At 40.5% G+C, this 14979-nt stretch overlaps 1 protein-coding gene across 1 annotated transcript in view; it reads left to right on the forward strand.

Moving 5' to 3' along the window:
• Positions 1 to 720: 720 nt before the first annotated feature.
• The window catches only part of tshz1 (teashirt zinc finger homeobox 1), a 31223-nt gene continuing 16964 nt past the window's right edge, over positions 721 to 14979 (forward strand). Inside the window, exons 1-2 of the mRNA XM_078268118.1 lie at positions 721 to 989; positions 1145 to 1784. Coding sequence (XP_078124244.1) covers positions 1745 to 1784 — 40 coding nt within the window. The 5' untranslated portion in view covers positions 721 to 989; positions 1145 to 1744. The remainder of the gene's footprint in view (positions 990 to 1144; positions 1785 to 14979) is intronic.

Consider the following 14979-nt stretch of genomic DNA (forward strand, 5'->3'; position numbering starts at 1 on the left):
AAGAGGTCACCGAAAAGCTCCACATTTTAGCAAACTTTGGAGCAAAGCTAAGAGCAGATCTGCACTGCACACTTAAACTGTCTGAGTGAAACTACGGATTTTCTTACTTTATGTGCCTGAGGGAATTGTGTTTTCACAGTTTAAACAGTTTTACATGAATTATTAGTGATTGGTGTTTCAGGGTATAATCCCAATAATCAGTCAGGCCTAATTTCGCTGTGCTTAGTTGTAGCAAAGATTATCCTCGGGTCCATCAACATTGTCTAAAAGGTTTATTGGTGATTTTAGCGATTATATGTGGACACGTTATTTGTTTATTTGTATATATTTTTTGCAAACTAAAAAGGCAGGATTTGTATTGTTGATGAAAAATATGATGCAGTCCTCACCTAATAGGCCTACTATATATTAACTGGCTGTGAAATAGCAGCAGTGACTAAACCAAATCTGATTTTGATTGTAGAAATTATTCTCTCTCACATACAGGCTGCACGTCAACTTTTTGAGGCACCTCTCATTCATTTGTTTGAGTGCAAGTTTACAAATCGGCCACTTGCACGTTCACGAACAGAACGCGCTTCTCCTGTAGTAGCCTATATGTGCGGAAAGGCGTTGAAATGAAAGCCATCCCAGTGAACAATTAGAGCAGCAGATTGACAGGTGGGCTCTGACTGTCAGGGTGACGCTTGTGGAGGGGTGGAGTAAAGGAGAGGCCGGAAAGGCAGCTGGATGTGTCTGTCTATCAGTGGGAGCTGTCTGAACGCACCGCGCATCACCAATGCGCGCACATTGCACTGCGGAGAATATCCAGGGACGCTCGTTGCGCTCTTTAGAATAAATAACAACAAATAAAAAGCAGGAAACAATAACAACAGTATCTCACAGTCTGCGGCTCAGAGGGCGGGCCTGCTCGTTGTGTTTTGGGATGACTTTCTGAGAAATTCGTCAAGTGTCCGTGTTGACAATCGGACGGACAGCGTAGCCTATATGTGAGTATTTCCTTATCCAAGGGGTGTTTTCAGGGAGACGGGGTGTGAGCTGATTGCTGCGGGCTTTCTCCGCGCGCACACTTGACTGATTGACACACACACAGCCCGGCTAACGTGTTACTCTTTCCTCTCTTTTTCCTGATTTAATCCCAAAGACTGTAGCGGAGAGCGGAGCCCGGAGCTGGCACTTGGTCTGACGGAGGGAGCGAAACATTACAGCGCAGTTTGGACCCGTCTCTACCGCCGAGTGAGTTAAAACGCAAGAAGAGGAGCTCCGTTTTCTTCACTTTTGCTCTGAATAGAGGTATGAAATATTCCATTGAGGGGTGTTGATGGAAACGCGGCGAGGAGCTCCCGTAGCTGTCCATATCCCCACTCGATAGCTGAGATCCGCACGGGGCTTTCCGCCAGTTTTTCGCCGAGCCAGCCTGCGATGACTTTCTGTGATCGGCAGAAGTTAACGGACGAGCCCCCTTTTTGCTTTACATGATTTGTAATCTTCGTTTTCTCACCGGACATATCGATTATAAAATGATCAGTAGAGATTAAACCTCCACTTCGGTAAAAAAAATAAAACAAATAAAAATAAAAAAGAGACTGCTTCACCCTGCGAGGGATCTACACTTTAATTCTAACATCCCGCTGAAGAAGTGAGGAAACGCTTCTGGCTTTGATTTCCTCCCTTGGTTTCCTCTCCAGCGTGTCTGCTATTTTGATCTCTGCATGAAAAGTCAAGCGGAAAGTCTTGCAGCAGCATGCCGAGGAGAAAGCAGCAAGCACCGCGGCGGTCAGCAGGTAAGCCCCGGCTCTTCAAACAAACACCCCCTGATCTCAAGCACACGCACTTTATTCTTCCCACAGTTACGATAGCCAGCCAGGAATTAGACTCTGTGTGCAGGCAAGTTTACACAGCAGCGTATAGGCCAGATGCAGGACACAGTACAAGGACAGCAGGACCTCTTATAGTAGTAGCCTAGTCAGTAGGCTATGTGCATTCAGTGTTGAGCAAAGCAGGATGTCATTATGCATAGTTTACCAACATCTAAACGGTATATAAGTTGATTTCTACTAATCTAAGGCGTGTTTGACTGGCAACATTATTGATTCATTTAGGCAGCCACGCTTCGATGCCAATTCTGCCTCTTGAGAAATGAATGCGCTCAGCTTCACTTCAGTTCCAACGCTTTAAAGCTGATCGTCCACTAGGTTGCCAGCATCCAAGTTCTCCAAACAAAGCTCGTCTTATCTCATTTTTTACAGGCTAACGTGTTTGATGTGTTGGTGCCAGTAAAAAAAGAGAGAAAGAAAGCAAGCGAAAAAAAAGAGAGAAAGAAGAGTGTATTTTCAGCTTCTGCTCTGGGATTGCCATCCTTGATTTGATGCTTGATTGATCGCCTGTCATGCGACTGCCTTTGATCTATTCAGTCCTGATAAACATCAGTAAATCATTCACCATAGAGACACGCATGCGCCCCGGCAACTGGACTCCCTCAAAGGATAACTTTTTGCCCCCGCTGAGGAGCAAAGAAAAGACAAATTGAAAGAAAAGTTCTCAACCGGGATAAATACTTTGCGATTAATACCCAAGGGGGAGGGAACAAGGGAGGATGGGTGCTGGGGCGTTGCGAGATCACAGAGAAGCATCTCATACAGAAATAGTCCCAAAACTGAAGTGGGGAGGTTACCTCTAATGGTCACTTCAAGCTCTTGACCTGACCTCTGTGTTCAAATCTTAGAAATAGGAAGTGTTGTAAATCTCTCATACATGTTTATGAGGCAGGCTGCAACAACAACATTATATACATCTGTATATACAATCACTATTTGGTACCAACAACTTGCTTAAAATAAATGTAAATGTAAGTATTTAGGTGTGTTTTAGATGAGCATCTGCCATATTAAGTACCTAAAGAGGTATAAGATAAGCACACATTTTAATTTAACAGTCATTATTTTGTTATGTTTTCTTAGAAATAGGGCCTAAGCTAAAGCAAATAATTACTAATTTTCATAGAAATGCTATGCCACAATCTCTGTTTGGGCACCTACGTATTGCCGTTTTACAGTCATGCCTACATGTTGTCGTTAAGTTGACCAGACAGGAACTGTTCTGAGAGAGAATTGCATGTTTGCCTGAATCCATTTGATGTCCCTGGGCGATGTGTGTGATTGACATGCATTTTCAAATGACGGGGAGAAAAGAGGAGCCTTTGAAGTAGTGCAGTAATGACCAAAGCCGAATAAAACAGCTGTAGAATGTTAAGCAGGCGGTGGAAATGTGAGGTTAAGCAGACTTAATCAAGGTTGTGACAGAAAGACTTTGAACTCAGTGGGGCTGTAATTTCTAATTGACGGCAGGCTTTAGTGATGGATAGAGAGAAATGTGTTTGAAGAACAAGCCTGAAAGTGAAATCCCCAAAAGAGAGCATACAAAAAAGAAAGTGTTTCCTGTGTTCCAGCCTCTTCTGGTCACTCAGCCGAGCTCAGAAGTGGCCCCATTCCGGCTCAGCTTTTGAATATTGATTTAATTGTCGGTTTTTGTGACAGACACATACATCACAGGCAGTAATGGTCAATCCCAGCTTGGCAGGCTTTGTCTCTGTTATTTCCAGTGCATGACATATGGTCAATCCAAAACCTTTAACACCTCTAGTGTGTGTGTGTGTGTGTGTGTGTGTGTGTGTGTGTGTGACTGCTTCTTCAGTGAATTGGTGTACACATCTTTAAACATGGGCTATTTTTTTACGATACATTACCAGATATTTCCACAACCTGGATTTGTCACTTTGGAGTTGCACTAAGACAAAACAAAATGTTGCATATGCTCCTCAGAGAGAGAGAGAGAGAGAGAGAGAGAGAGAGAGAGAGAGAGAGAGATTTGTAATGGCTCTTTGTATGCCATTTCAAATAGGCTCTGTTTCATCAGTCACAGTGAGGATTTCAAACCCTGTAATGGCGCTGTACCCTATCTAGTTTATGACCAGTGACAATACATCAGTGTTCTTTCATTTGGAACGACATTACTGCATCTGTTAGTTTTGGCAGTTGAGTTCAGTGCAGTGCAATTTGAGCAGCAGAGACTTTTGCTGCAGTCATTTGTCGTCATTTTCAGTTTTTTTTCTTGTCTCCTCTCACTGAAGTGTTGTTGTGTTGTGAGTTCTCATAGGACCTTTAGGTAAGCAATGTAGTGATATGTAAAGATGATGAGAATTAAAATGTAGTAGTAGTGAAATTTAGAAAGACAAACCGTATTGGGACTGCGAATCAGAGCAAGATTTGTTTCTCTGTCTTGGATGAATTCTCATGTTGACCATTCCAGGATAAGACGGCAACAACAAAGTGTAAAGCTAAGGCTATTGTGCCAGTATTGCCTTTTGATTATGTGCAATCAAAGTTAGCGCTGAAACGATAAATCGATCCACAGAAAATTAATTGTTTACATCAATTATCACGTAAACAAAAAGCCAAGCATTCTTTGCTTCTAGCTCCTCAGATGGGAGTTTTTGCTGCTTTTCTCTGTTTAATATCATCGTAAAATGTATATAATTGTTTTTTGGAGCGTTGGTCGGACAAAACAAACCAGTTGAATACATTACCTTGGGATGTGGGAACTTTTAAGCGTAATTTTTCAGTATTTTCTAACGTTTTAGAGACTAAGCGATCAATAACAAACAATCGTAACTGCAGTAATCAGCACCTATTTTTATTGCTGTTTAAAGAAAACCGTGCATGATATCTGACTGTTTGCATCAGAAGCATTAGCATATTTAAATGACATCATAATGTACATATTACAGCTAGATAAGCAGTAATTAGTTTAGTTTGTATTGGATACAAGATATACAAAGAAGCCATTATTCTGTATATGCCATGATACTGAGGTCACAGTTTTGATTGCTGTTGGGAAATGAATGGTATTGCTGCACGTCTGCTCTCGCTTTAAGTTTGCCAGCCACAATATCTTATATCAAACACTGTCACTCTAAGTAATGAATCTGTCAACTAATCATTCAACACGTCAGTGTTGAATTTATTCCTTAGAAGCTAAAAAGGTCTACCTGGAAGAAAATATCATTTTTTATTACCTATCCTGCACAACATTTAGTTTAACGGAGACACAGGAAGAGGGGGGGGGGGCAAACTATTAGTGTCCAATCCACAGTGGGATGGACCAGGATACAGGTCCATAAATGTATGGGATTGATGTCTTTATACTCACTGTTCTTTGGTTGAATTAGGAAGGGAATCTGAAATCCACTCAGTTTCCTTTCACTCTTAGATGTGTCAGTTTGGAAATATTTCATCCTGTGCTGGATTCTTATCTCCACTGAGAGCAGAGAGAGCAGCTTTTACACTGACAGAATTAGTACGGGTCATGAAGGGAGAGAAAGTGACATGCTGTGATACTGTCAAACATGACCGTGTGAAAATGTGTTCCGTTATAGCCGAGGACCGTAATTAGTTTGCCTTTGTCTCCTCTTGATAGAAATGTTAGGCAACTGGCTAGGTTTCGGCCACTCACACACTGATGTCATTAATTAAAAAGTTTAGCACTCTAAACATAAATCATATATGATTCAGTGTCTCCAATAAACGGACTTCAGTGCTGCATTTTAATGATCTGTCTGTACAGCTTAGCTCAGCATGTGTTTAATTAAAGCGCTCTGCAACATTTGTCCATATTGTAGACACAATGACATACACACTGAACAGGATGCACAGACAGTTACTTGCCTTGTGAGCTTCTCCACTGATATCAGCGACTGCCTAAACAGATCCCCCCCTTTACTGCCACTATCACTACCTCAATGCAAAAGGAGTCTCTTAATTATGACACGTGGGTGGGGGAGAAGTTGAGCTTCCCTTCTTCCCGACGGCATCGTTAGCCGCGGTCCCTAATTATCCAGGTAGCTGACGGATCAGTGACAGGGGCCCGCCGATTAATGCTTACAAATTCAGCAAGGTGTCAAGTCTGCAAGCTGCCTTGATATAATCCACTGGGTGTTAGCCACTTCTCATACACACCCCCCCAGTTGTTCCAGTGTACACTCAACAGCAGAGGTTGCTTGCAGTGTGACTTGTAAAGCCAAAACCGTGCTGGACACAAACCGCCCTATAATGAGTTTAGAAATGGTCGTAGTCTCAAGTCTGGATGTACACTTGTGCTTAGTACACTGTAAATAGTCAGTACAGTTTATGCAGTGCAGGTAGTTTAAAAAAGTTAAAGAATAGCTGAACATATGTGGCTCCCATTGAATGTGAAAGATTTTCTTAATACTTTGCCTTTCCCTCTGATCTTTCTAGTAACAGCTTTTTGGTTTGTTTGACAGAACAGGAACAAAGTTCTAAGCCGAGCAGCATTAATATATTTTGTTGTTGTTGTTATTTTGCATTGTATTTCCTCTGCAGAAATTTTTCTCACGGCACCTGTCAACTAAGAAGCCATCGCCTTGGAACCTCGTGTTGGTTTTATCAGGATGTTTAGGATAAAGTATTTAATGACATTTGTCAGGAGTTGAAGCTGCTCTGTGAAAAAAACTTTTTTGAAGTGAAAAGTCTGTAGATGAGAACCGAGCACGTCGGTGTGTTTGTGTGTGTACGAGTCACTGAGCAAGACGAGCAGTTTGCACAAGCCTGCATGTGTGTGTGTATGAATGTAAACATATTCTGATCCTGTGATAAGGCAGTGTATGTAAAGTGTCATTATCAAGTGACATTGACTGAAGGAGTCAGTGGATATATTTGCTATCCCACACGCCGCTACACCCGCAGTTTCATTTGCATGTGGTGTCAGAGCCAGTAGGCCTTCAGGAAATCAAAGACGCACACTAATATGCACACTAGCACAACTACACTCTCTGTCCTCATCTTCGTAGAGGTTAAGTGACAAATGAAGATCGATGACTGCTCTTATGGAAAAGAGAGGGTCGGATTGAAAATATGTGGGAATTAGGCTCGCCAGCAGGGTGACGATGTAAAGGCATTCAGGGCTGCAGCCGCAAAGGTAAAACTATCCCAGAGCTTAATGAGGTTCAGAGGAAGCAGGAAAACCTGGATTTTCACTCAAGCATGACACAAGGAGCTTTGACAAAGAAGTCAAGAAAACAAGGTCATTTTTTACAGGAATAAAACTCACTAGCATCCTCACTCTTAAACACATCCTGCATGTATTTATTGTCTGTGATTTTTAGTGCATCTGTTTTCCATTCGCAAAGATATCTTGGCTCTGAGTCAAAACAGCTGCACAACAAAAGCCACGATGTACAGTGGGGATGTAAAATAATAAGAACAGGAATAATAACAAGAATGAAATTATTCACATGAGTTATCCTTGAGGGCTTTAGAGCTCCGGTTGCTGGTTATTGTGAAGTACACACACAAAGTTTTGCTATTGATTAAGTAAAATAGTCAGTTTGGTGAAAGGAGAAGAGGGTGAAATCACAGGCACAGTTTATAAAAATAAATTCTATTGATTGCTTTATATGTTTACATTAGCTGCAATCTTATTCACCCTTGTATCCAACACAAACATGGATTTCACAAATCATATGCGACTGTGGGCCTTCATCCTGGCCATCAGGATTCATGGATAGGACTGCAACTAACAATTTATTGCATTATCAATTAATCTGCCAATTATTTTCTCAATTAATTGAATATCATTTTGTCTATAGAATGTCAGAAGGTAGTTAAATGCCTGTTTCACGAAGCCAGAGGTCTTGTTTTGTGTGTGTGTGTGTATATATATGTGTATATATATATTTCAGTTTACCGTTATGTATGACGAAAAAAGGCATCACATTTAAGAGTCTGAAAACAACAAATATTTGGCATCTTGCTTAAAAAAATGACAAACGATTATTCGATCATCAAAATATTTCTTGATTAATTTTCGAATGATTGACTAATCACTGCAGCTCTATTTTGAACAGTTCTTTATGTTCCACATGTGAACAAAGTAAGAGTTCAAGTTTTTAGACTCAACTTTAGGCAAATCAAAATATGCTTAAAGCTGCACACTTTGGAATATTATCCAAAGCTTTGGCAAAGCAGCAAAGGACTGTGGGCAATCAGACACCCAAAGTGGGCCAGCTGCGATTGCTTCTTCACTCAAACATTTATCTGACAGTTTCTCTGATAATTCAAGCTGTTTTAGAATCACACAAAAGAAACGTGTGGGAAAAGGAAAGAAAGATGCAGAAAAGAGAGAAAAATGGGAAGTGATGATTTAAGGCAAGAAGACGGGAGGTCCAGGGTACACTCAGAGGTCAGTGTGTACTCAGGGGAGTCTCAAGTCTAGTGTGTGCTTTCTGTGTGTGTTCTGTTGTTTTCCCATATTTCCTTTGCAATACAGCAGTCTTGTATGTCTGTCATCTAAGTACTGTAATGTTACACCAGAGTATCTGTATGTATTGTGTGTCCTTGCATGATTGATGCTCTGTCGGCCAGACAGACGCCACTATTGGAGAGACAAAGTTAGCCAGTGTTGTCTGCTGTAATCTAATTTGTCCAAAGCCAAAAAGACTCAGCCCTGTTTCGGATATTTGTTTTCAGCATTTTACCCGGGTGAGCTCAGAAATTACTCTGCATCCTTTTTTCTTTTTCATTTTTTGTGCTACACTTGATGTATTATAAATTGCCACTGAGGCGGCGCCTGTTGCAGTAATCATGGTGATCATGCTAGAGATAAGGCTGGAGATACATGGCCACCATAGCAGGCGCAGGGAAGTTTAAATTACTCTTGGTACTCCTTTTTGTTGAATCTTTTGCTTCCCCGTATTACTGATACTTGAGTCAAAAGCTGAGACTGGAAAACTGCCTTTGATTCACAAAGTAAACATTAAAAAACCATGTGTTAAGGTTAGTGAGTTGCCACCGGATGCCCTGTGCGACTCAGCCCTAAAGTTGTGCTGCTTCTGTTAACCAACCTTGAACATCTGGGTTGAAGCAGGGTGGGTAAGAGAGGGTGTGGGTGAGGGGAAGAAGACAACAGAGAGAAAGAAGGTCTGTGAAGAAAAGGTATTAAAAGTGACAGATGAACAGGACTTGGTTAGACGTTCTCCTGCAGCAGCTGTGACTGCTGCCATTGCTCTGACAGGTGTCAATTAAGAATTACTGTCGAGGCCCTGTAGTCATTTTTTTCCTGCCCAGCTGTCTGTCTGTGTGACTTTTTGAGAAATAACACTTTACCCTTGTCACTGCTCTAGCGCTTAGCCACGGTCGTCCCAGAAAATGAGAGCATGGCGGGCACGCTAATCGATAACCATTGTATTAGCAATTATTTTGCACATTGATTTACAGTGGGGCAGCAACTCCCACTTTGTTATTACCCGCTGATTATGCGCCTGTGCTATACTGCAGACACACATGCCAATACATACACTTGCTTAGCTGTTGCCAGGTAAATATATATTGTATCCTTAGAGCTAAGTACACAACAAAAAGAATGATACATTTCCTTCTTGATTGTCAAAGTTTAGTCCTTGAACCTTTATCTTTTAAGGATAGTTAAATTATGTTTTAAATTATACCAAGTCTGGTTACAGAAACCACTTTCACCACTAAATTGTCATATGACTGCTACAGTAATACACAATTTGTATTCAGTCGAGACCACCTAATTGTCACCTTGTGGGTTAAGCAGCCCTGGTGCTGCTGCAAAATATCCTCAGGACAGAACTTGTTTTTGTGGAACAAAAGTTGTTTTAGCAGAAAACTCAGATTCGAAAGATAGTCTAGCTAGCTGTCTCAATTTTTAGGAGCAGTTAACTATAGTCCTTATAAATCGACCGGAGTTTAAAATTCCAACACAAAGAAAACTTAAGGTAACCGACAACCGGCTGTAAAGAAGGACATACGGTGGAATTTCCAGCAGCAACGGAGAAATCCCTGAAGTGGAAAGTCGTGGACATGGACTAAGGCCCTTGAATAAAACAGCATGATGTTTAAGTTACGAATGCACCAATCTGTTCCGTATTGGGGCCTATACTGACCTAAATAAGCAGATCAGTTATTTGCCAGGTGTGACAAATCCACATTAAAATACAGTTTCCTCATCAATAGTATCAGGAGAGAAGAAGTTGGACCCCTAGTAAACCTAGCATCCCTAGTTTCATCTCAACTTTTGATTTATTTACTTCAATTCTTTAACTTAAAGCTAATTAATTCTTACTGATTTCAAAAGGGGATGCTAACATGCTAACAAGATCTACTATTTGCAGGGAGGCTTGAAACAATTGTAGAAACTGTATAGCGAAGAGAAATATGAGTCATTTCAAGGCACTAACTACTGAAGTACTCCTTGGCTGAATATTGTATCTCAGCAGAAATTCCATTAAAGTTCACTTTTCAACAGTAAAGTGAAAACTTTGTAATAGAGTTGCATCGATTCTTCACGCCAAACTATAAAGAAACCCTAAAAATGCTGGAGGCGTACAAATAGAATTAGTGTATTTTCTTTTCGTTTTTTGTGGTTGCCAACGCAAAGGCTGGATATGGGCTGGAATATTTATGCACATGATATCTGTGCACTGTTGGTGCTTTGAATATAACCCCCTGTAAACATCAGGAGAACATTAATCAAACATATGCAAACTAAGCAGCAGCTAGTGCTAAAGTTTCTTTTTCTCCTCATAGCTCTAAAGATGGTTGTACTACATGTATAGCGTGCTATCAAGAAGCAGTACTGTATATCATGAGAAAAAAAGGTACTTGTTTTTAATCACATGAATAAAAGCTGGGTTCAGCATAATCCAAACAGCAGTTGGTGCAAGTGGACGAAAGTCAGGGGGCGGAAATTTCTATCCCCAAAGGGGTGTTTACTTAACTGATAAGGTGGGTTGAGAAGTAATGAATATCATTTTTTTTTTACACAAATTTACTGCAGATAAGCCATCTGGGAATGAATACAGTTAACTGTACGGGTATAACGGTACACAAAAATCACGGTTCGGTATGTCCCTCGGTTTTGAAGTCACGGTTTGGTTCATTTTCGGTACAGTAAGGGAAAAAAACAAGTAAAGAAGCAACACACTATGCTTGTTTTATGATTAACTTTTGTAAATAATCAGTTTACAGTTTTTTAAACTTACTTTTAAATTAATTGTAATAAATAAAATAGAGTAATAAATACAATACTGCTGCAAACTACTACAAATAAGTTCTCCAATAAATAAAGATTTTAAAACAACATAACATATATATATATATATATATATATATACACGTATATATATCTCTACGACGACTATAGGGCTTAATTTAAAAGCCTTTTTAATTTTTCTAAAAAAATGACAGTGCGCCTTATAATTCGGAGCGTCTTATAAATGGATTAATTCTGGTTGTGCTTACTGACCTCCGAGCGATTTTGTGTGGTACACGGCGCTCTGTCAAGATACCGTAGTCGGGAGCGTCGCGGAGTAATACATAGGCCTACTGTACTTTAGAGCCCTGCGCGAGACTGTTTTCTTCATCCCGCTCCCGCTGAATTTCGGACCATTACCGCCCGCACCCGCAACGTGTGTGTTACACTGCCGCCCGCACCCGCAATGTGTATGTCCAGCACCAGCAAAACTTTTTATGCTCGCACAATAATAGAAATGCATTGATTTTGTGGCTTCTCCCGTCCCGCAGGGGAAAAGACGTCATTTTATAGGCTATTAATAAAGAGATTCATGGGGTTGTTTGTTTCGTTTTCCTGACAATTGAGAACTTTTTCCAAATGTCAAACTTGCCTTGCTTTTTTTTAGTGCTGTAAATACCTTCTTTGAGTTTCCTTTCAACATCATTTGTTGACATTCTGTCGCTAGGCTACGTCCCGATCCTGCAGTGTTTTGCTTAATGCGCCTTATAGTCCGGTACGCTTTATATATGAAAAAAGTTCGAAAATAGACTATTCATTAAGAGTGCGCCTTATAATCCAGTGCGCCCTATAGTGCGGAAAATACGGTATATATATAATGCAGTTTGCTTGTTCATAAAGGGCTGGTAAGACTTCATGGCTGAAATGTGGGCGAGAAGGAATTTCATACCAGGCCTCAATCAACTCACTAATGAGCAATGTTGGCACATTACTTTCGTCTTATTCACTTGTTTTTGTCGTTTTTGTATTTCACCTGGAAACTGAAGTGTTCCCAAACAGGAGACCTCAATGACAACAGAGGGTCTTCAAGCTCTGGCTTCTCTACATTGGCCATGCCGTTAGCTGGCTAGCGGGAGGCTTGGCCGGTATAAGCATACTGTGTGTAACATGGATGTATGGTGTGTAAGCGCTCAAAGTGCAGGGCGGAGACTAAACAAACTTTTGGTCCGCCACTTAATATGTTCGTGTGGAAACTCGGAATTGAATTATGTTCCACACACAAAACAAGCCTAATCATTTCTGTTAAAGATTGCATACTGTGTACCGTTCAGAAAAGCCTGTACCGTTCCGAAAGTTCTGTACCGAAACGGTCCGGTACAAGTACATGTACCGTTACACTCCTAGTTAACAGATTTTTCCTTGAGAGCAGACGCTGGGGAAGGTCTTGCTGCAGCCTGGTGTAGTGCCACTGCCATCCACTCCTCACCTTTTTATCTAAATTATATCTCAGCCTGCTCGCTCGCTCGCTCTCTCTCTCTCTCTCTCTCTCTCTCTCTCTCTCTCTCTCTGTGTTTTTGGAATTACTGGCCCCCTCTTTCTCTCTCTCCCTGCAAGCCTTTTCTCATCTTCCTATCTGTCATCAATCTCTATCTTACTGACTCAATTCTCCTCTACACTGCTCATATTTTCTTTCATCTTCCTCCCTGTCTCTGGCCCTCATCTATCGCTCTCCCTTGCACCATGCTCAAGAGTCAGTGAACTGGTTACAAGAACCTGAACCCAACATTGGAAAAGGAGAGCGTAATATACCCACTGGCCTTGTTCTCATATCTCAAGAACCTCTTTTTGCAATAGTCTGATTTCAGCGACATCCTGCAGTTGCACTTCTGAGTTGTAAAAATCATCAGGTCACAGGGCAGTTAAGTCTTGTCATCTTCTTTGAAGTCTAAGCACATGACTGTCCCATATTTTCCAAGAGACATTTCCATTCTCATAAGGCATGTTGCTCAGCAAAATAATCAAAGTGTATTTTGTTGCTATTCAGTTTTGTTTGACTCTTACATTTGAAAGAAAACCATTGACCACAATTTGCTTGGGGTTACACAAAGTAATCACTTAACAGTCGTCAGCTTGATGGACAGTTTAAAGGGAATATGTCTCTGGGTCCCAGTCGATTCAATAACACCACATGCTACCCCCCAAAAAAATTCCTCCCAAATCTTTCCTGAGCCGCCGTGTTGTCTCAGACAGTGACAATCACAGGGGGGCTGTAAGCTCTGCTCTGTCCCTCTAAGTCGTCTGTCTCAGAGAGAACAACAGGAGGCCTCTTCTACACCCAAACGTCTTCCCTGTTAGTGTGTCTCTCTCGTCCTTTAGTCCCTTGCACAGGAAACCAGCTCTGTCTGTCTAACTCGCTGTCCACTTGAGCATCTGTTTCTGATCACCTTTCTGACCCAACTGTCCTCTTTACTTGTCTGTCTCTGGTCCATCTGCCTCTCAATGGTACATAATGACAGGACTGCCCCTGCATCAAACTAACCACCCTGAAAACATTTAAATAATGTTTGTATGATAGTCTGTACAACATTGAACTTTGACGTTATTATAACAATGAATGATGTCTGGTGTAGTCAGTCGTGGAATTTAACTAAATACATTTACCCAAGTGCTTTATTTAAGTACAATTCGGATGTACATGAGTATTTTTACTTCATACTGTTACTTCACTACATTTTAGAATAAGGTATTGTAATTTTTACTCTACTACATTTATCTGACAGCTGGAGTTACAAGTTACTTAATTGGAGTCTTGTAGTCACTGTGAGGTTGCCAGGTTATCAGCCGAGACACTAGGAAGTTACTGTGCCAGGCCAAGAAATAGTTATAACATAACCCCCTATAAAACTACAAATTGTTGTTTTTACACGTCAGTTTTTATACGGATACAACAAACGAGATGTAACATGTTAATTATTGAGCTTTAGAGGTGCTATTAGGTGGATTTTGTTACCATTGAACAGAGCCACCAGGCTAGCTGTTTCCAGACTTTATGCTAAGCTAAGCTAACCTGTTGCTGGCTCTCACTTCATATTTACTGTAGGCATGTTTGTACTAACCTGAAGTTACTTTTTGAATGCAGTACTTTGACTACTGTGTTGCAGTATTTTTTTACATTATTGTATTACTGCTTTTACTTAAGTAAATAATTGAAATTGTGAAGAATACACTGAACATTTTGTGTTTGCTCCCTCCTGCAAAATATCGGCCATGAAAAGCATCTGGTTCCTGTGTAACTGGTCCATTTATGTCCATTATTTGCTTCTACCGTACTTTATATTTTGGGTAACGCTTGATGTTGTGAAGGTCTGTGTAATATATCTGTCATCTTCCAGAATACTTACAGTGTATTTGGTATTTGTCTGGCCTCACATTCAAAGTCCAAGAATGGACACATTCCCAGTGTGTGTGTGCGTCATTTCTAGGTGTGAGTGTGACATACTTTTAGTTTTTTACATTTTCTCCATCTTCTCACATGTTGTCATTTCATTCCTTCCCTGCCTTGCCTCATAGTTGGAGCCTCATACTTAAACTTCTCTGGTTTAACAATAACTGCTGTCAGATTTTAACAGAAAATGAGCCTAGATAAAGTTATGCCATACACATTGAACTGGAAGTTGGAAGTGATGACTCAGTAACCATATTTACATTTACGACATTGGACAGCAACCATCAGCTAGAAATATACTTTAAATTTACCAAAACTATACTGATAATGTACAATTTCATTTGATTTGATTGTGATTCAGTGTGCTACAGTTTGATTTAAGGTTGCAATTTTAAGATTATTTTGATAATCAATTGATCTGCCAATTATTTTCTTGAATATTCAATTAATCATTTGGTCTATAA

Source organism: Sander vitreus, chromosome 14, assembly GCF_031162955.1.
Source record: "Sander vitreus isolate 19-12246 chromosome 14, sanVit1, whole genome shotgun sequence".
NCBI classification, from domain to species: domain Eukaryota; kingdom Metazoa; phylum Chordata; class Actinopteri; order Perciformes; family Percidae; genus Sander; species Sander vitreus.